General features: G+C 51.9%; 1 protein-coding gene across 2 annotated transcripts in view; it reads left to right on the forward strand.

Annotated features, from left to right (window-relative positions):
* The window catches only part of Stab2 (stabilin 2), a 140066-nt gene that overhangs the window by 97270 nt on the left and 21303 nt on the right, over positions 1–21493 (forward strand). For both annotated transcript variants that reach the window (XM_005374574.2, XM_005374575.2), the window contains exons 45-57: positions 2393–2512; positions 3605–3652; positions 5864–5947; positions 7139–7285; positions 8145–8285; positions 9700–9759; positions 10982–11155; positions 13636–13725; positions 14072–14218; positions 15324–15380; positions 16552–16681; positions 17356–17505; positions 20333–20437. In XM_005374574.2, the coding sequence (XP_005374631.1) occupies positions 2393–2512; positions 3605–3652; positions 5864–5947; positions 7139–7285; positions 8145–8285; positions 9700–9759; positions 10982–11155; positions 13636–13725; positions 14072–14218; positions 15324–15380; positions 16552–16681; positions 17356–17505; positions 20333–20437 (1453 nt within the window). The remainder of the gene's footprint in view (positions 1–2392; positions 2513–3604; positions 3653–5863; positions 5948–7138; positions 7286–8144; positions 8286–9699; positions 9760–10981; positions 11156–13635; positions 13726–14071; positions 14219–15323; positions 15381–16551; positions 16682–17355; positions 17506–20332; positions 20438–21493) is intronic.

Raw genomic sequence — 21493 nt, forward strand, 5'->3', positions numbered from 1 at the left:
ATTCACATTTTCCAATTAATTAAGGATGATCATTTTAAAATTAATTTTAAACACTAACTTAACTCTCACGACAAACAGATTTCTTTCTCGTAGTCTGGAGGCCAAGGTCAAGTTCAAGACGCCAGCGTTTAGCACGGCCTTCTTGCCTTGTCTTTTCGTGGCCAGTGGCATTACACGGCGGAAGGGCCAAGAGTGAGTGACAGCAAGAGACCATGAGGAGGCTGTCTCCTCCTTTTCTAGGGAAGCCACCCTGCAACAGCCTCATTAGTCATTCAGGCCATAGCACAAGCCTCACAGTGGCATTCGCCCCAGGCATACAGTCCCTTAGCCCGGCAGTAAAGACAGCACCAGGTGTGGCCAAAACCTCTTTACCCCTTGCTAGATTCCCAAAGGCCTCACTGGGCCTGGGTTGGAATCTTGACTCTGTGAGACTTTGTTAAACATCTTGATTTCCCCATGCCTCACTTTCCTCTTCTGTAAATCAAGATAATGCTTCACTCAAAGAATTATTCTGGGAACTCATTGAGCTAATGTTCATAAAGTATTGTTCTCTGGTCTTTGGAAAATACTAGCTTTGGTTATTATAAATATGATCACAGTGCTCCATGCCTTCACGCCCCCTCTCTGACTGAGACACCGTTCCAGCCCTTGCGTCCTGCCCAGGTCCTCCTCCTCTGGAACTTCCCTGACCTCCAAGTGTACAGAAGCTTCCACAGGTTTTAAGCTACCAGGGCCTCATGGTGGTTGGATCATGGCTACCTGCTGCCTGTGGCCATTCCATTAATTAACTTGAGGATGACCACAGCTGACCATTCCGGACAGACTGTTAGCTGTTTGAGGATAGGGATCATATGTGTTGCTACGGGTCCAGTGGGAAACCCACTTAACACACCGTGTACCAGGCACTGTTGTGTGGCCCAGAAACTCATCAGTGACCCATAGCAGTGTCTCTATCCTTAAATAATTTACATTTAAGAAGAAGAAGCAGATACTAAGTGTATCAACAAATGCATTTACTTAAAAAGAATTTTAGGTAATAAGAACATTCATGAGAGAGAAGTCTTTTCAGGTTACTATAACAACATGCTACAAATAGGGTGGCTTATAAATAACAGAAATCCATTGCTCGAGGTTCTGAATGGCGGGAGGTCCAACCTTAAGGCATTGAGAGGCTGCTTCCTGACTCACAGATGGTATCTTCAGGGTGTGTGTGTGTGTGTGTGTGCACGCACGCTCACTTGGTGGAGGGGATGGCTGAGCTTCCTACATGCCCTGTTATAAGGGTACTAATCCACTCGTGAGGAGCCCTAACGACCTTGCAGGGCCCCGCTCCTTCCTTACACCATGACCTTAGGGTTAGGGTTTCAACACAGGAATTGGGGGCTAGAAGGATGCAGACACTCAGACCCTCCTGGACACTACACTGTGTGTAAGAGAGGCTGGGCACTCTCAACTGGGGTGACCAGACACCAGCGGTGACAGCGGAGGGAAGGGCTTTTGTCTCTGTCTGTTGTGTCCAGGAGCTAGAAACCGAGCTCATCCACTGAGTGGGCGGCCGTGACAGAGTGAGCAGAGGGCTGAGATCCGAAATGTCCTCTCCAGAGAAAGGGACGCTAACATTACCAAAAAAGTGTAGACACTGGTAGAGCTGTTGATGGTCCAAATGTTGAACCGATTTTAATAAATAGCTAAATTAACCTTGAGACTTCTCCTTAAAATACAACATTGCAGCTATCAGTTGGAGAATATTTTGCAAAGTTTTCAGACCATATATCAGAAACAAAAATGTCTCTATTTGTTCTATAAAGAAAGTGTAATTGTGCTGTTAATGTTATGTGTTTTTACTGCAAATGTTTACAGTTTTGCTTTCAAAGCTTATGGAAATCTGAAAATTACAACCATAACTTAATAAAATACTTTAGCCACAAAAAAAAAAAAAAATCAGAGGTCATCCTAAAGATGGAAATTGTCAAACAAGACCAGTACCTTTCCAGTTAGCCCCCAGGTGCTGAGGAACTTCTGATTTGGAGATTTCTCATCTGGGTTTTTCTAGAGAGGCCTGGGGATCTCCTGGGGCCAGTCTTGGGGTATAAGGCGGCCCTGATAACTACAAAGAATTAAACATCAGCTTTGGGAAAGGAACAAATAATGCTGGCTGTCATACTTAGACAAAAAAGTCATTTCTTATTGTTGTTTTGACATATTTTGCTTTTGTTTTTTGTGACTCTGGGATTGAGCCCAGGGCCTTGTGCATGCAAAACAAGTACTTGCTCTACCACTGAGCTACACCCCAGCACCCCCAAAATAAAGTGCAGCAGAGAATTACTTGACCGATATTGGCAGAACTGCCAGACAGTCTGACCCCATCCCCCTCCCCTTGCAATTTCACCAGAAAAATGGCGGCTGTAGCCCAAATGCCATCTGCAACCAAACGGGGACAGGTGAGAGGACTTGTACCTGCAAGCAGAACTACACCGGGGACGGGCTCACCTGCCGGGGCTCCATCTATGAGGTAACACAAGGACATTTCATGAAGAAATGCTAAGGACCACGCCAGGGCTTCAGGAAATACACGGCTGCGTAAAAATGGGGAAGGCTGTGTTTATACGACTTTGCAGTGACAGGAAGTGTGGCCTACCCCAGGGAATTCGCTGGACCTGGGAAAGAGTGTGGTGTGGTGATTAAGATCGACCGTAAGCCAGGCACAGTGGCGCACACCTGTGATCCCAGCACTGGGGAGGCTGAGGCAGGAGGATTACTTCAAGTTCGAGGCCAGCCTGGGCTACATAGTGAGTTCAAGGCCAGCCTGTCTCAAAAAGGAAAGAAGAGAGGAGGAGAGGAGGGGAGGGAAGCGGAAAAAGAAAAGAATCAGCCTGGAGTGGATTCTGGAGTCAGGAACACCTGAGCTTGGGTACAGTTCCACCAGGTGGCACCACTGTGAACCTGAGCATACTGCGTTATCTCTCTAGGTGTTTCAGTCTATAAAAGAAAATCATAATGGCACCAACTCTACCAGGCTGTTAAAAGGATTAAATAGAATGTGTGTAACGGACACAGAGCATACAACTCAAAAGCACTGCCGTCATGTGAATTGTTGGCACGTGTGTGTGTGTGTGTGTGTGTGTGTGTTTCTATGTCCTATGACATAGAAAATGCAAGGATATGATACTCATAGATTTCTACCTGTTACTATAAACTTGAGCATTCTGGTTGATTGAATATTCTTGTTGATAAAGAAGCCAGATCTCCCATAAGCCTATAACCAATGTCTTAAACTATGTCAGCTGTATTTGAAATATTTTTAAAATGTTCAAGCACAATTTTAAAATGCCCTTAGAGCTCAGAGGCTTTTGGAAGCAGCCAAATCTTTGGTGAGTCAGAAGGAGGTTCCAGACAGGTTTGGCACTCAGACCATGTCCACACCGTCCTCTGAGCTCAGCCGCAAGGCTGTGTGCGGGGCGCCAAAGACAGCAATGCTGCAGATTTCTAGCTGGGTGGGCAGATCCCTGCAACCTTAGAAACGTCTCCCTTTGCAACAGTGCTGCTCTTAGAGGTCCTTGCAGTCCACAGGCCTTAAGCAAAACTACCCTGTCTCTGTTCGCAGGAGCTCCCCAAAGACCCCCAAACCTCCCAGTATTTCTTCCAGCTGCAGGTAAGAGCCTGTGTGTCTGTCCGCCAGAAGCGTGGGCCTTGGGGTGGTGGGCAGCTCCGTGGCAGGACACTTTCCTAACGTGCGCCGGGCCTGGGTTGGTAAAAAAGAAAGTTATGATCTTCAAGTCTCAGACCCATACTGAAGCAGCACCCAGAGTTGGTGAAGGAGAAAGAAAAGTCTGGGGCCCTGGATTACCGGCATAAGCCTGTCTTGGTCATCTGTGAACTGCATGTCTCCGCCCACGGGTGGGCAGCACTGGCTCTGGTTTACACAGAATAACACAGTGCAGTCAGGTGCCACAGTGCCACACACTGACATTTCTGCCAACACCGTACCGCGTGAACGATGGTGGTCCCATGGGATGATTATGGAGCAGTTTTCCAACACCCACTGACGTCATCACCACAATGACGGCATGCCATGGTGACATCATAACTGTGCTGTTGTCATCATTACAATGACGTCATCATCATGATGATATTGTGTGTCCCTGTGGTGCCCTATTGTATGGTGGTGACATGCAGTGGCATCATGCCATGCCATGGTGACACCATGGTGTGCTGTGGTAGTGCCCTGTTGTGCGATGCTGATATCATATGTGGTGATGACATGCCATGCGTGGTGACATCAGGGCACTATGCAATATTCACCTTTGTAGGTAGCTGTCCTGGTGTGAACAAACCTTTAAAAATAGAAAAAAGTTAACAGAATAAGAATATAAGATAAAAAGATGTGTACAGCTGTATATTGCATTTGTGTTTTAGGCTATTGCCATAGAAGAATCAAAAAACTAAAAAAATACTTTAAAATATTGAAATGTATAAAGTAGGGCTGGGGATATAGCTCAGTGGAACAGCACCTGCTTGGCAAGCGCAAGGTCCTGAGTCCGATTCCCAGTACAAAAAAATTATTTAAAGTAAAAAAGCCCAGGAGGCTGAGAAAGAAAAGACACTTAGTAAGTTAAGCTTTGCTGATGTGGACAGCATAGTGAGGTCACGGCCGAGGCCTCCCATCCACTCCTGAGTCACCCGAGCAGCTCCCTGTCCTGCGAGCTCCCCGCTGCCGGTGCTGTCCACAGACACTGCACTTCCGTCCTCAGAGCGTAGCTTCCCCACGCCGCTTCTGTTTAGACCTGAGGCTCACATTGACCCAGCACATGTCACAGTGGCCTGCAGCAGCCAGAGTAACAACCATGCAGGTTCGCAGCTGGGAGCCTCTGGCTGCACCACACCGCTAGCGGGTTCTGGGCTCCTACAGTGTCAAAATCACCCAGAAGCACATTGCTCAGGATGTGCCTCTGGTCAAGGGGGCACCTGACTGCAGGTGAAGAGACCCCCGTCTTCTCAGGGGAGGAAAGAAATGTGCCCAGGACAAGTAGTTAACACTTCAGGTGAAAATAGCAGCTCTGATCTTTCTACACATCATACACCTGCATCGATTCCAGATGTGCTGAAGAGTGAAATATACAATTCACTAGAATAAAATCACTGAAACACTAGAAGAAAATGCAGCCCTAGTAACCATATGGTCTTAGAGTTGCAAGAAGACAGTCATAACTGGAAAGCAAATCATATATATACATATATATATATATATACACACACACATACATAAACATATATATGTGCATTCGTGTGTATATATGTGTGTATGTATATTTATATATGTGTGTGTATATATATGTATGCACAGTTCTCCCAATTACATGAAGTATTGACACAGAGAGGGGACAATGGAACAGAAAACCTGAAAGTAACAGGAATTGCTTCTAGCTGGTGAGAGGATAGAGGTAGTTGTGATTTTCTTCCCCATGACGTACTTTCACAATCTGTAATACAAGAAGTGTGTGATTTTTTTGGTGGAGGGGAGAGTGTTGAAACTGCTCCATAGTGCCCTGCTGTCACCATGGAGAGTGTTGTATAGCCCTGGCTGACCACAAACTCGTGGCAATCCTTCTGCCTCAGCCTTTTGGGTGGTGGGATTACAGATCTATGCCACCATGCCCAGCTCTGTGCTGGTTTTATAGTTAGGAAAAATCAAGCATGATTTTGATGACAAAGAACCTGGATTTAATTGGACTCCGAGACTGAGACACAAGTCTCCCCACCCAGTTTCCTGCCCCGGGCCACCGCCATCTTGGGACTCGCTGGGGCCCTCTGCGTGGTTGGTGACCGTGTGCCTCTTCCCTCCCTTGCTCCCTCCCTCCCGCAGGAGCACGAGGTCCGAGAGCTGGCCAGGCCGGGCCCCTTCACGGTGTTCGTGCCTGCATCCGCAGCCTTCAATGTGGAGCCCCAGGTGAGCTCCAGGCTGGGACCAGGACAGACTTAGGAGACCTTGCACTGGAACCAACAATGGTGGCATTTCTGGACAGGACTTTTAGGGTCAGGTGGAACTAAGGAGCAGTAGACACGGTTGTCTCAGCATGGGGACCGCTGTCGAGGGGACACCCAGGTGGATTTGCCGGTAGGAATGCTGGATTAGAGGGACTGAAGGAGCTTCTTGTCTTGCGGGATTTATCAGCGCCTTTACTGTTCTAGTGTCCAGGGGGCTCCTCTTCCCCCTGGGCCTCCCCAGGGAATAATGACAGCTGATACTTGCTGAGCCCACCAGGCCCTGCCCCGAGGACCCGGCCTACATTAGCTCCGTGGTTCCTCACAGCGTCCCCCAAAATGACAGGCCACGGGTAAGCACTTTTCTTTTTGCGGGTGCTGGGATGAACCCCGGGCGCTGTGGCCAGGGCTCCACCACCGAGCGCCGCCTGGCCGCAGCAAGGACTCGTCTCTCCCCTGGCAACCCCCGCCTGTCTAGGCACAGAGCAAGGCACAGAACAGCTTTAAAAACAATTTGACGTGTGTTAATTTTTTAAAGAATTATCACGAAGCAGTGAGAACTGTATGGGCTTCTGTGACACTGACTTTAGGGTCAGTATTGCTTGTGCTTTTCACTCCCAATAGAGAGACACCCTGATCTCTTCCGGGGCTGAAGGTTAAGTACAGCCGCGCCGCCTCGCCAAGAGAAATGTTTCTTTTCTTTTTTTTCCCCTTTTCCTTTCTTTTTTTTTTTTTTTTTCTTTTTCTATATTGGGGATTGAACTCAGGGCTCTCACACTGAACTGCATCCCAGCCTCCGTTTTTAATTCTTTATTTGGAGACACAGTCTCACGAAGGTGCCCAGGCTCGGCTCAAACTTGCAGTCCTCCTGCCTCAGCTTCCCAGAGTGCCAGGATGACAGTGCTGCACCACCACACCGGGCTGGAATCTCAGTTCTCAAGGAGTGTGTCACAGACGGCTGGGGTCCTTGCAGACGGGGTTCTGAAAGGATGTGTGGGGGCCCCTCCTCACTGAGGTTCTGCAGGAGAGGCCTGAACAACCTCTCCCTGAACCCCGACACACACCACACCTGCCTGCCACCCCCCAGGGGTGGATGGGGACAGCAGAGAGGACCAGAGGACCGGAGAGGAGCCTCCTGCCTCTGTCTCCCTTGCAGATTAAAGACTGGGACAGACAGGGCCTCATGCCCCAGGTTCTCCGGTACCACGTGGTGGCCTGCCACCAGCTGCTTCTGGAAAACATGAAACTGACCCCAAATGTCACTTCCCTCCAAGGAGAGCCGATCGTCATCTCAGTCTCTCAGGTAACGGCAGCCGCCTCAGGGAGGGGCCCACTGCGGCCTCCTCCGGGTAATACCGCGAGAATGATAGCAAGGACGGAGGGGAGAGATTTCTGTATTTTATCTCAACTGACTCATTTACTCCTCAAAATAACCGCATAATAGGTGCGCATGTTACTGCTGATTTCCACAGAAAGAAACCGAGCTCAGAGAGGTTAAGTGATTTGTCCAGAGTAGCACATCAAGAAAATAGTTGTGCTGGAGTTTGAATTCAGAGGTAGGCAAAGGGAAAAGCAGGGGGAGTGACATAGGAGACACACTGAAAGGAAACCAAGAAGCAGGGTGTAGTGGTGCACATCTGTAATCCCAGCATTCAGGAGGCTGAGGCAGGAAGATCGAAGTGAGTTTGAGGCCAGCCTGGGCTACATAGTGAGACCCTGTCTCAAAAAAACCTGCAATAAATAAATAAGTAAATAGAAACCAAGAGTAGCAAGGGGGTAGAGGGATAGCTGGGCATGATCAACACTATGGAATGTCACAGTTCATGCTGTGAACACACTTAGTAGGTGTTCGTGACTATAATTTTTGATTTCTTAAGAAGGTGATGCTGCACTGCCTGTTTATTTCATATTTCACAATCATGGTGAAATGACTATTTTGGCTGATTCTGTATTATTTGCTATTAACTTCTCCAGATTTAAAAAAAAAACCACAATCCTATCTGTTTTCTTTTTATAATCACAATAAAAAAAAGAGTTATCAAGTGCCTCCGGTCTTCTAATCGCGGCCCGATGACCTAACATACTAGAGAAGCACTTTGTGAGAAGTGATTTTCACGTCTGTTTCTTTGCTCTGTGTGCATTTTCGTTTTGGCTGATTTCAGGACACAGTATACATAAACAATAAGGCTAAGATCATATCCAGTAACATCATCAGTACGAATGGAGTCGTCCATGTCATAGACAAGCTGCTGTCTCCTCAGAACTTGCTCGTCACCCCCCGCGATGCCTCGGGAAGGATCCTGGTGGGTAAACGCTTGTCCCCTCCCAGTATGCCTGGCCCGGAATATGTCCGTCTCAGCTGTGACCTCAGGCATTACTTTGAAACACCATACGTGTGTTGCTTCAGTCTCAAACTATCCTTCAAAGCCTAGTAAACATTGTTCGGAAGAAGTAAAAAAGGAAAGGTCTATTGGAAATCGCTATATGTGTTTTAACCGGGAGCAGTGGTGAGCATCTGTAGTCCTAGCTATTTGGGAGGCTGAGGCAGGAGGATCCCATATGTCCAGAAGTTCAAGACCAGCCTGGGCAACATAGTGAGATCTTGACTGGTAAAAAAAAAAAAAATTAAAAATGGGTTTTGTGTTTCTTTTGTGTATTGGTCAGCTTTGCCACTGCTGGACAGAATGCCTGACACACACAATTTGGAGGAGGAAGTGGTTTCTTTGGCTCATGGGTGCAGAGGTCCCAGTCCATGGTTGGCAGGCTCCATCACTGTGGGTGTGAGGAGAGGCAGGAACATCACGGTAGAGGGTGTGGCGGAGGAACGCTGCTTACCACAGGGCACAGGAAGCAGAGAGCAGGGAGAGAGGACGCAGAGGAAGGGACCAGAGACCCGTCCCCAAGGCCATGCCCCACCACCTACCCACACGCACACACAGAAGTGTGCTTGGTTAATGTCCTAGGCACCTCTCAAGCCATCAGCTTGACACTCAAGGTTAACTGAGAAATTTAGTGTCCACAAGAGCGTTTGCAAAATGGGAAAAGAAGAAAGAAGGGAAGGAAGAGGAGAGGAGGGGAGGGAAGGGAAGGGAGGGGAGGAGAGGGGAGGGAAAGGAAGGCAAGGGAAGGGAAGAAATATCACCATAATTAAACCTGAAGTAAAACTCCTTCTCAGTGGACACAAAAGACCATTTGAGCTTTATTTTCATTTACTGGTATTGACTAGCATCCTCCAAAGCAGAGTACAGACGCCACTCTCCCCACTGACACAAAACGGAGTCTCTAAAGAATTAAGTACATCACCCAACCTCTTGGAAGGCCGGAGCCTAATTCAGGTGTCACACAGTGGGAACAAAGCAGCCCAGGGACACCCGCCAGGGAGGACAGCTAAGTTCACCCCAGTTCACCTGCGGCAGTGCAGGTGCCCGGGCCCAGCCTCACCACCAGGGCACCAAGACTGGGCCACGCACGCCCCCACCATCGTGCTCCAGAAGTTGCCACGCCCCGCCAACAGCCGCCACCGCCTCCCGCTAGCCCCACGGCAGTGTGCGGGAACCGGGATACGCGGCCCTCGGCGTCTGTCACACAGGCAGCTTGTGCAGGGGAGCACGGGGAGGGGTTGACGGGCCTCTCCAGCACCATGTCATTTTACCTTCCCTGTGTCCCATGGCGTCCTTGTGAGGACAACTGTCACCTCCATCCTTCTTATCTTTACAGCAAAACCTTACAACGGTGGCAACAAACAATGGCTACAGACGATTTAGCAAACTGCTACAGGTAACAGCGAGGGGTGCGCGGCTCCAGGGTGACCTGAGATGCTTTGCTTGGTTAGGTCTTCCGCTCGCTGGCTGGGCTGGGAGGGCCCTCATTTTCCCGAGGGAGAAGTCACCCCCTGCCACTCTGTCCTCAAGGTGTTGCATGGTGTGGGAGATGCGGACAGAACAGTGGCCGGGTCCGAGGTGGACAGATTTGTGGCTGGGGAGAGGGAAAGGAAGTGGGGGCGCCCGGCGCTGGACTAAGGTCCTTCACATCCAGAATTAACCCCGCTGTAGACCCGGAGAAGCAGAGGTAGAGACCAGGGGGTCTATACCCGGGGTGAAGTCAGATTTGAAACCATCTTTCTGATCAGAGACTGTTCCCATGAATTGAGGAGGTCCTGCTTGTTCAGATAGACGATATAGAGGACACCATCCCGAGACTCCCTGCTCTCCCCTAGCTTGGGCCATCCCCAAAGGCCCCCCAAAACCCTGGTATCCCCCAGGGCACAGTCTAGAGATCGCAGCATTCATCCTGTGGCTCCCCAAATGATCTGAGTTTCTGACTCTGTTGTCAGAAATGGTGATTTCAAGATGTTCAAGCTGAAGTCTCCCCAAGGGTGTTACAGGCAAGGAACCTTTGCCCGCCTACCCCCACCCCTAAAACCTCCTAGTCACCCACACCTGTGCACCCGTGCCTGGTTGGACACAGGCTCCTAGGGCCAGCTAGCGAGCCTGTCTGGGGCTCATAAAGGGACTCATAAAGCCTCCTTTATAAGGTTATTGGAAAAGTTAAGAGAAAAAAATGTCTATGGTGCACCCTGGTTGTAGAAAGCTCTCAAAAAGATTCTTCCCTATTCATTTTGCAATTCTTTTTTTTTTTTTTTCAGTATAAATGATCTCGAAATCTCATGAGTAGAAAGGAGTACTTCAGTATTGTACAGGTTTTACTTTTTAACATAAAATACAAGAAAAATGCAGAGCCGGTCTTTCAGAAATTCCAATATTAGGGCAGAAGGAGGATTAGGAAAGATATTCACTAAAGCCTATGTTTATTTTCCTGTCAACAGAAACTTAGAATTTAGCTTTCTGACTTGCTTTCTAAGGAAATATGGGTCCGAAAGATGGATGCATGATGGGCCTTGGGTTTCCGGCTGTGTCGCGCTAAGTGGCATCGGGAGTGCCCACAGGCCAGGGCGGGACCAAGAGACTCAGCAGCCAGGGGCTGCCTCCCTGTGTTTCAGGACTCGGGCTTGCTGAGCGTCATCACCAACCCCATCCACACGCCCGTCACTGTGTTCTGGCCCACGGACCAAGCCCTGCAAGCCCTGCCCCAGGAACAACAGAATCTCCTGTTCAACCAGAACAAGGACAAGCTGAATGAGTATTTGAAGTTCCACGTGATCCGAGATTCCAAGGTACAGTCGTCCCCCCACCCTCACCGGTGTTTTTCAGTTACCCCCAAAGCAGTCATGGACTGAAAAGATGAAATGGGAAATTCCAGAAGGAAACAGCTCATACGCTTTAATTTGCACAGCGTTCTGGGTACATGATGAAACTTCTGGCCACCCTGCTCCATCCTGCCTGGGTTGGGAATCATCCCTTGGTCCAGTGTCTCCAAAGTGTATATGCTACCCACCCAATGGCACGGTTACGGTATAGATCTAGAATGCCCCCGCAGAGCCTCATGTGCTCAGAGGTAGGGCTCTTGGGAGGTGGCGGGATCATGGGGGTGCTGAACCCATCAGTGGATTCCTCCGTGCGTGAGTTTGTGACTGAACGCACCACCAGGAGGTGGGGTTGAGACCAGGAAGGGTGTCTCTCCCTTCTGACTCCTCCCTTCTCTATCTACTTCCTGGCTGCTTGACAGGAGCACTTTTTCTCCTCTGCTCTGACTAGGGACTGAAATGTGAACCAAAACAAACCTCGTCCTCTGGGTTGTGGGTGTTGGGTATTTTGTCCCAGCCAGAAGGAAGTGACTAAGACAGTCACCTAGTAGCTGTCTTAGTTATCAGAGTGACATGCAGTATTGCAGTGCTTGTATTCAGCTGATCCTCATTTTACTAATAATGGTTCCAAAGCCCAAGAGTGGTGCTGCTGTCAATTTTATTATAGGACATTGTTACAATCATTCTAGTTTTTCCAGAATTGTTAATCACTTACTATGTCTAATTTAGAAATTAAACTTTATTATAGGTGTGCATTTATTGAATACAACAAAGTGTGTGTAGCATTTAGTACTATCCATGATTTCAGTGTCCGCTGGAGGTCTTGGAACAGATCCGCCCATATTGGGGGTGAGGTACATTTTGTTTAGGTGCAGAAGTGAGCTCAAGTTGTCCCAGGGCTGACAAGGCCCAGCACAGAAGCGCTGTGTCACAGACACCATGGGTCCCAGTCGCCGGAGGGCACTGCCTTGCTGTGCCCCCTCTGGTTGGCCATCGATAGCTGCACCTTGCAGCACCCTGTGACCAGGTTTCATTTCTTGGACCTGCCATTATCATTTCTGCCTTGTTGCTTTTGTTCTGCGGGCTTTTTAAATTGCACCCCAAGCCCCAGACCGCCTCTCCTCCCTTGGACTGCGGAGAGATCTCTCCTGTTTCCTGTTCACACGGCAGTGGGGCTGCTGACAACAGGGCCCAAGTCTCTCCAGGTGGACTCTTTCTCTCCAAATTCCAAAATTTCTGGCAAGTGACTGGCTAATCTTGAAGCAGTTAATCATCGATCCCACACACACACACCCAACTGATCGTGTGGGAACGTGGCAGTCTGTATCAGTCGTGTGTCCTATCCCTGAGACGTAATGCGCAGAAGCCACAGCTGGAAGGCAGAGAATTTTAGCTTGACTCACGGCTTCGGGGGATTCAGTCCATGGGTGGCCAGCCCCAAGGGAAAAGCATCCTGGTGGAGGAATGTAGCGGCACACAACTGCTTAGATCTTGGCGGGGAGCAGAGCAAGGGACAGCACCGGAGAGGAAGAGACAAGCGACCAGATACAGCATCCAGGGCCATGCCTCCCTGACCCACCCAGACACGCTCCGAAGTGGGCCCCACGGATCCTACCGGCGACTCCCAAGACAGTCAGGTTCACACAGCGAAGCTTAGCCCCCCCACACGGCTGCTCTGAGTCCTCCGCCGGGGCTCTGTGTTCTCTCCAGGGCTGAATCCACCCCCTCCAAGAATGCCAAGTGCCCTAACTCCCCGCATTCACGGCGCCTGGGTTACTTTCCTAGGGCTTTCGTACGGCCAGCTGGGTGCCTTGAAGCAGGAACAGTGTAGCCGCTCACATTTCCAGAGCCCACGTGTCTGAAATTTGGGTGTCCGTAGGGTTGTTCCCTCTGAGGGCGCTGAGGAAGAGTCTACTCCAGCCTCTCAGGCTTCCGGCAGCGCGTGGTATCTCTCGGCTGGTAGCCGTGTGTCCCGTCTCTGCCTCCACCTTCACTGCCTTCTCCCTGTGTGTTCCCGTGTCTTCGTGTGGGGGTCTCTGCCTCTTTCCTCTTCTTCTAAGGACCTGTTCATGTTGGATTAAGAGCCCGCCCTACTCTGGGATGACCTCATCTTACATAATTATACTTGCAGGGAGCTTGCTTTCAAATAAGGTCATCTTCTGAGGTGTGGGGATCAGTACATCCACATAACGCTCCTAGCAGTGCTCTGGGCCGTTTCCCAGCCCCCCAAAATTTCCCAGGCTCCCTCCATCGAGACACACTCTTCCCCACCCACAGAGCAGGCTGGCAGGGTGATAGAGAAAGCTTATCAGTATCTCTTCTGTGCATACATCTGCTGCCGTTTAAAGTTGGAATGATTATATCTCATGGAAAAAAACTCGCATCTGAATTTGGCTTGTCCTCCGGGGGCCTGCCTCGGGGGCACTCCCACGGCTCCCTCTTTCCTACAGGTGTTAGCTGCGGATCTCCCCAGGTCCGCTTCCTGGAAGACCCTGCAAGGCGCGGGGCTGAGCGTGCAGTGCGGAGCGGGCAGTGACATCGTGAGTGCCATCCCACCCAGGGGAGGGGTGGAAACACGGGGCAGCGCCGTCTCTGCCCACTGCCCTTGGGGAAGCGTGCAGTGCTCCCTTCCCTTGACAGGAAGGTGTTTTCCCTCATTGCTTTTGGATCCCAGACCACAGGCCCTGGCCAGCCCAAGCCCTCGTAGCAAGTGGTCCAACCTCCGTCATGGTGGAAAGCAGATTCTGGTGGCTTTTTTCCTAGTTCTTTCTGAGTCTTGGAGGTGTTGGACACGTCCTGTGATCTAAAAAGAAGAGAGGTGTGAGAGGGATTGCTCTCTCTCTCTCTCTCTCTCTCTCTCTCTCTCTCTCTCTCTCTCTCTCTTAGGGTGAGCTCTTCCTAAACAACCAAATGTGCAGGATCGTACAGCGGGAGCTGCTGTTTGACCTGGGTGTGGCCTACGGCATTGACTGTCTCCTGAGGGACCCCACCGTGGGAGGCCGCTGTAACAACTTTGCAGTTTATAGTACCACGGTCAGTCCTGACGTCACCACTGTAGTGAGAGAACCTTGGACCAAAGAACAGCCCTGGTAGCCCCACTGACTCACCGAGGCAAGGACCTACGGGGTCTACAGGCCAAATGATGGAGTTCTTCCAGTCAGAACCAACCAGCGTGTTCTTAGCCCTGCACAGGCCTTGACTGTCCTTGTCTGCCTGGCTACCCGCTTCTCTGTCCACTCCCTTATCATTAAGGAAGCAGCTGCTGAAGACCAGGAATGTGCCAGCTCTTCTGACCACTCAAATCCATCCACTCACTCATTCATTCGACACACAGTTTTTGAGCTTCTGCCAGATTACATCATATAAAATTACCATATTTTACAGTTTAGGGCCTATAAAAATGGAAAATTCATACCAGGCATGGTGGCATATGCCTGTAATCCCAGTATTGGGGAGGCTGAGGCAGGAGGATCACAGCTAAGTTCAAGTCCAGCCTGGGCTACATAGTGAATTCAAGGGCAGTCTGCACTACATAGTGAGCCCCTGTCTCAAAACAGAAAGAATTATCAAAAAAAAGAATGATTATCCCCACTTTATACATCATAAAACGAAGGTCAAAGAGTAAAAGCGACTGGGTTGAAGTATCCCGGCTAACTTGAGACGGAGCTGTACCTGCACACATTTTCCACCGTCGCTATCCTGTCTGCGTCACACTGCCCAGTCCAGCACTGCCCTGGCCCAGGAGCTTTGCCCTGCAAAGAACTAAGCCAAAAAGCTGAGACCCAAGACAACCTTTAGAGCTCCCTGGGGCAAAGTCGGAGTGTTTCTTTTTGTGTTCTTGATCGTAGTCAGAATCTTCTTTTTTTTTTTTTTTTGTCTTTTTGAGAAAGGGTCTCGCTATGCAGTTCAGGCTGTCCTTGAGCTCACTTTGTAGCCCAGGCTAGTCTCGAACTCACAACGATCCTCCTGCCTCACCCTCCCGAGTGCTGGGATTACAGGCGTGCGCCACCACACCCAGCCATAGTCAGAATTTTAAGATTAATTAAATTCCCAATCCACTCGTTCAAGTATCAACCTGGGACATTTCCTTGTGTTTTTCAATGTTCTTGACCTGAACGTGTCTCTCTCTGCACACTAGGGAAACTGCGGGAGCTGCCTCAGTACCCCCAGATGCCCACGGGGGACCAAGCCGCAGGTAGTACGAGGGTTGGAGAGCCTAGGATGTGCTGGGGGGGGGAGGCGAGTGGAGGCCTCTGTGAGTGTGTTGCACCGATGTGACTTCTGTGACTCCTACATTGATGGGGGGAGGGAAGCTGAGCGTTCCCAGTGCCTTGTCCACCTCCTGCCCGTCTTCCAGGAACTCTCTAGAAAAGTCGTGGAAATACTGACCTAAGTCAGACCTCAGAGATGTGCAGCACTGTAAAAATAACAGCTGCATTGTGTTGGCCACTGTCTGTGTCCCGGCTCTGTGCTGGGCGCTTTATATGCTGGTTATCCCTACCCCTTACGGCCTGGCAGACGCTCCTTCACCTCTGCTTTACTCAGGAGAACGTGTGTTCCAGAGAGAGCAAGCAGTCAGCACAGCGCTTGTGGGGAGCAAGGTTAGGATGAAAGCCCAGAAAGCCATGTAAACTAATGGCCAGGGCATTCTGGAGTCCACGGGTGTGGGGTGCAATTCTAGTCACTTTGGCTATTTACATGATCTATCAGTTTTGTTCCTTAAACTCAAGCTAATAACAACTCTCTATGTGGTTATTAGAAAAAACAAATTTTAAAGCCAGGTGTGGTGGTGCACGCCTGGAATCCCAGCACTGGAGAGGCTGAGGCAGGAGGATCATTGCAAGTTCCAGGCCAGCCTGGGCTACAAAGTGAGCTCAAGGTTGGCCCGAACTGCATAACAAGACTCTGTCTCAAAAAGACAAAAGCAAAAAACAAACAAACAAAAGGCAAAGTTAATTTCACCACGGAGGTATCTTAAGTGCCTGCCACACACAGTAGATGCTCACTAAATGTTTTCTATTACTGATTCTAAAGTCAAGCTCTTTCTGCCGTCCTAGTAAAATCTCTAACAAAAGCACCTCTGCAAAAAAAAATATAGCTCCCCGCTCCTTGCTGAGGAGTCGGGGCATTGCCACCCTCCCCCATGGTAGGAATGGCAACCCCGCCCTCCACATACAGCTCCAAGGGTCACAAAGTCCTTCCTCCTGGAACCAGGGAGAAATCTTCCATTGGCTCCAGCTCGGCCCTGCCCCTACCCGCTGCCCTGCCGGCTGGAAATTCATTGTCAACCCGGGCAGTACTGAGGTGCTCTACTAGGGGGCGAGCCAGCGCCCCAGCCCCCGCCCATGGTCCCGTCTCTCCCTCAGGGCATGAAGATCAAATGTTTGTGGGCCATGCTGCCCTTCAGGCCGCCCGTGGAAGGCTGCAAGAACAAGTGCGCCTTGGCGGTCCAGCTGCATATGTGCTGCAAGGGCTACTTCCTGCCAGACTGTCAGGGTGAGGCTCCTCTGCACCCGCGATGCTCTGACCCCAGCCCTGAGCAGGTAGGACGCGGGGTCCTGCTGCACGCAGGGGGCATCCTGTGTGGCACAGAGCTGGGATCGACGGGGCCTGGACGAAGTGCGTCTGCGTGGCGCTCGGGGCTGGGGCGTCGCCGTCCCCGGGTGCTCAAGGCGGCAGGCGTTTGTTTCCTTTACACTGACGAGCAGGCGGCTTGCTTCTGCCTTGGCGAGGTGGCTAGCTAGCGCGGTGACGCAGCCCGTGCGGGCCTTCGCCCCCGAGAGCCCGAGGCCCGCGCCTCCGCGTGCTCGGAATCCGGCTGGGAACGCGCTGGGCTCAGCCCCGCAGCCCACCCCGCTGTGCCCAAAGCGCACGAGTTCAGGCTGGTCCCTTGGCTGTGCCCGGCGCTGGCGCTGCGCCCGCCCCCGAGGACAGCAGCGCGGGGAGCGGGGCGCCGGCCGGGCGGGCGCCGTGTCACCCCCGGGAGCTAGGAAAGCTGAAGCACAGCACAAGGCCCTGGCCACAGCACAGCGCCCAGCGCGCGGCGCCCGTGGCCCCCCAGCCTCTGCCCTAAGTGCCCCCGACGCCCCGGGTGCTCACGGTGCGGGGAGCCACCACGCAGCTCCGAAGGCTGCTCCGGCCCCCGGAGTCACCGCCGTCCCCCCTCGCAGCCTGTCCTGGAGGACCCGACACCCCGTGCAACAACCGCGGCACCTGCCTCGAGTGGTACTCGGCCAAGGGACAGTGTCGCTGTGACACCGGCTTCAACGGGACGGCGTGTGAGCTGTGCGGGCCGGGGCGGTTCGGGCCGGACTGCCAGCGTAAGTGGCCGCCGTCCCTCCGCCGGGCCTCCTGTCCTCCCTGCGCCGCCCTCCCGGCCTGAGCATCTTCCTTCCCGTCTCCGCTTTCTGCCTTCTCCGCGTGACCCGCCCCCTGCCTTCCTCTCCGCTGGATTTTTCCTCTCTCATCTGCTGAGAGAGCGGCCTGCCTCTGCCTCAGGCGAGCTGTGGCTGACCCGGCCCTCATGCATGACCAGAAAATGCGGGCGATGTTACAATTTAGAAACTTAGTGCAGTAAAAGACACATCAACCCCCATCGGAACCTCCCCAGACCTGAACTCCCGCCCCTCAGCCTTGCGCTTTCTGCGGCAGCTCTACAGCCCCCTTCCCGAGTGTGCTCAGCTGCGCCACGTGCCTGCCTCGATGTCCTGAATCGACCAAACCTTTCCCTGTCATGGTGGTTCTCACTCGGGAAGAGCCAGAAGCTGCCCAGGGCCCGCGTGGGTATGAGGACACGGTGTCGTACTTCCGTGTGACAGAAGTTACTGTGAACACTTGCTTAATGAGAGTGGTCCACAGATATAGGGGTGTTTAAATAAAAGATCTAACCCAGTAAAAGACACATTGCCATGAACCCCCTTTTTTTCTTTTTTGGGGGGACAGAGTCTCACTCTGTAGTTCAGGCCGGCCTCGAACTCACAGCAGTTCTCCTGCCTCTTCCTCCCGAGCGCTGGGATGACAGGCGTGCGCCTGACCCTCTTGAAGTACTCAGATACTCCGCCTCGCCTCACACACTAATCCCAGGGCTCTCCGCCGTGTGTCTTTTACTGTAGTAAGCTATTTTCAGTTTAAACGTTTAATGTCTTTTCGATCACTCCTTGTGTGCTTACTGAGCCCTTACCAATACTGACAGCTGACCTTTACCAAGAGCCTGCAGGGTGCCAGGCCCTGGGCTCCCCCGTGTGCCCAGCAAATATGTCTTGGTCCTCATCAAACCCTCCGGGGTCAGCACCATTCCTAACCCATTAGCAGATCACGGCAGCACCAGGCACAGAGAGACCCAGTGATTTGATTTGCTCAGAGCCCAGGAATCGCTCTAAGGTCTAGAGACAAAATGTCAGCTCTCAGAGAGCTGAAAACCAAGATCAAAGGGGCAGGTAAAGCCAGGCGTGGGGATGTACATCTGTAATCCCAGCACTCAGGAGGCTGAGGCAGGAGGATCACTGTGAGTTGAAGACCAGCATAGTGAGACCCTGTCTCACAAAATGAACCAAGGAAGTAATGGGATCAAGAGAGAAGGAGGCCGTGTCCTGGAAGCTACCTCCAGGGAAAATATTTAAGCAGAGACCACATGGAAGTCGTGGGCCAATCAAGAGCAGGCTGGTCAACCTGGCAGCAGCTCTGGACACAATGTGTGACTTGACTGTTCAGTGTGGCAGCCACTAACCACAGTGACCACTGTGCGCCCAAAATGTATGATCAAAGAACCAAATTTTTAAATTAAGTTTCAATAGCCACATATAGCTAGTGTCCAGTGTGCTGGACCATGCAAGCCAGAGGGCTGACTTTCCTGGAGAGATGATCACGTGCAAAGGCTCTGGGGCAGAAACAGTTCTGACAGGCAAGGAGGCTGAGCAGAGTGGGTCAAGAAGAGAAGAGGGAAATAAAATCTGAAGGTCACCAGGAGCTGAGGAAGGTGGTTGGCGTCTAAGTGTGGGTGCAGAGATGGAAGACTACACTCAGAGAAGTGTCGTGCACAGACTGGAGAGGGTCACACGCGCCGGGCATAGAGGATGCGTGTGGGAGATCTAGCCACCACGGGGAGCTGGAGCAGCAATCGAGGCAGCATGGTGACTTGGGCTGGCATGGCCACAACAGCGTGGGAGAAGCAGCAGAATCCGTGCTCATGTTTTAAGCTTTATTTTTAAATAGCTATCTCCGTCGGAAAGGCCCTATAGTGTCCCGTGCGCCATGACACGGTGCACCTCCGTGCACCAGCGTCTGGGGAAAAAACAAAGAAACAGTTTAACGTAAGAGAAAACGATCTATTCCAAGACGGAGAAGGAGGAAGAGAAAGACAGCAGACAGCTTCTCGGGACGGGTGGGGGCGTCCAAAGCGCGCCGCTCCAGATCTGTCTGCAGCGCCTTCCCCCGAGATGGGCGGCTGCCAGGGCTCCTGGAATCTGATTGGCTCGCTAGCTTGTCTTTCATCCCGACCTTGGCTTTCTTCTGCCAGGCGATGTTTCCCACGCTAGTGCAGGGTAAGGTGTCAGGTGGGGCCTGAAGGACGAATAGTTTAGGGTTAAGGAGAAGTGAAGCAGAAGTCTGCAGTCTGAACGTTAGTCACCTGGGAACTTGCCAGTCCCGAGTTCTTTGTCTTCCCAATTGCCTGAGTTTAGCCGCCTGTGCCCTTCTGACTTCTAGTCTGGCTGCAGAGGTCAAAACTGACTTAATAATTTTTAATGAAGCTCACGGAGGCCTTCATCCTATCTTTTTCCTATCTACAGTGGCCCCATCCCTACGCCTGTGTAACCTCCTGTCCACCAGCTGTGAGCCCTGGGCGCAAGGCACCTTCTCTGTCCCACTGTCCCTGTCACCTGATAGTGTGAGTTATGACTAGGATGTCTGGATAAAACAACGAGTGAGCTGGGTGTGGTAGCACACGCTGTCATCCCAGCACCTGGGAGGCTGAGACAGGAAGATCGCCCATGATCTACGTAGTGATCTCAAGGCCAGTCTGCACTACATAGGAAGACCCTGCCTCAAAAAAAAAAAAAAAAAAGGAAGGGCTCTGCGCCAGGCGGTCAGTGCTCGGGGGACCAGGTCTCAGTCCAGGTCGCGGTCACTAACCCCGAATGTGCCCTCCAGCCTGTGGCTGCTCCGAGCATGGACAGTGCGACGAGGGGATCCTGGGCTCCGGGCAGTGCCTCTGCGACAGCGGGTGGACGGGCCGCCTCTGCAACACACGAGCAGGTGAGTGGGGCAGCAGCCGCGGGCCCTCCCGGGGGTCAGGGAGGCTGGGGGCTGAGGGACGTGGAAATAACTGACAAAGCAGGTGTCCCTGCCACCCCGAGGGAAAGGGGTCGGGCTGTGGCCTTGGGCCTGGGGAGGCGGAGGCGGAACCAGCACACCTTCCTGCACGGGGCGGTGCCTCGCCGTTGCGGCCCGGGGGTCACACGGGTTCACGTAGCTTCACTGCCATCATCCCTGTCAGCGTTGTGACCGGGCAGTCAGGCTTCTGAGGCCTCCCCGAGCTCAGATCCCTCTGTCCTGGAAGTCTGAGCTGTGAGGTGATTGGCTGTACCTCTGTGAGAGTTCATCGCCTCTGCGGTCAGAAGGGCATCTCTAGAAGTCAGGCGTGGTGGGAGGCTGAGGTAGGAAGATCACAAGTTCAAGCCCCATCCTGGACCACTTAGAAAGACCCAGTCTCAAAATCCCAAAAACAGTTTCTAAAAAGAAAAAAGGCTGGGGATGTAGCTAAATGCAAAGGCCCTGGGTTTAATCTCCAGTTCTACAAGAGAGAGAGAGAGAGAGAGAGAGAGGCATCCCTAGTCTTCCTAGGGGGTCCGGCAGCTTGGAGTTCCAGGGACTCTAGCAACATGGCTAACTTCAGCTCCCCTGCCTCGTCCACAGACATCCCCAGCCCCACCTGCCCATCTACACCGCTACCCTGCCCTTCACCGTAGGGCCAGGCCAGGAGGGTAGGCAAGGAAAGGCTGCCTTGGAAGACAGCAGCATTTCTCCAGCACTTTAACCATCTCCCCCCACCGTTCCGAGGTCCCCAGGTCCTTGGGGCCAGACAGTTCATACCCCAAGTTCAACCCTGTTCACAGGTGTCGGTTGGAAAACTTTCCTGTTTGCCCCTAAGATAACACATTTGCACTATAGTCCAGGTAGCCTTGCAGAGCTGGCCACGGTACAGCAGTCATTCTAGACACTCAGACCCTGGGCGGGGAGGGACCTCAGCCAACCACTCCACCGTGTTCATGACACCGGGGCAGGAAGTCTCGGGAAGACTCATGGGTGGGC

This window comes from Chinchilla lanigera, unplaced genomic scaffold (assembly GCF_000276665.1).
Source record: "Chinchilla lanigera isolate Chin_1 unplaced genomic scaffold, ChiLan1.0 scaffold00004, whole genome shotgun sequence".
Lineage (NCBI taxonomy): Eukaryota > Metazoa > Chordata > Mammalia > Rodentia > Chinchillidae > Chinchilla > Chinchilla lanigera.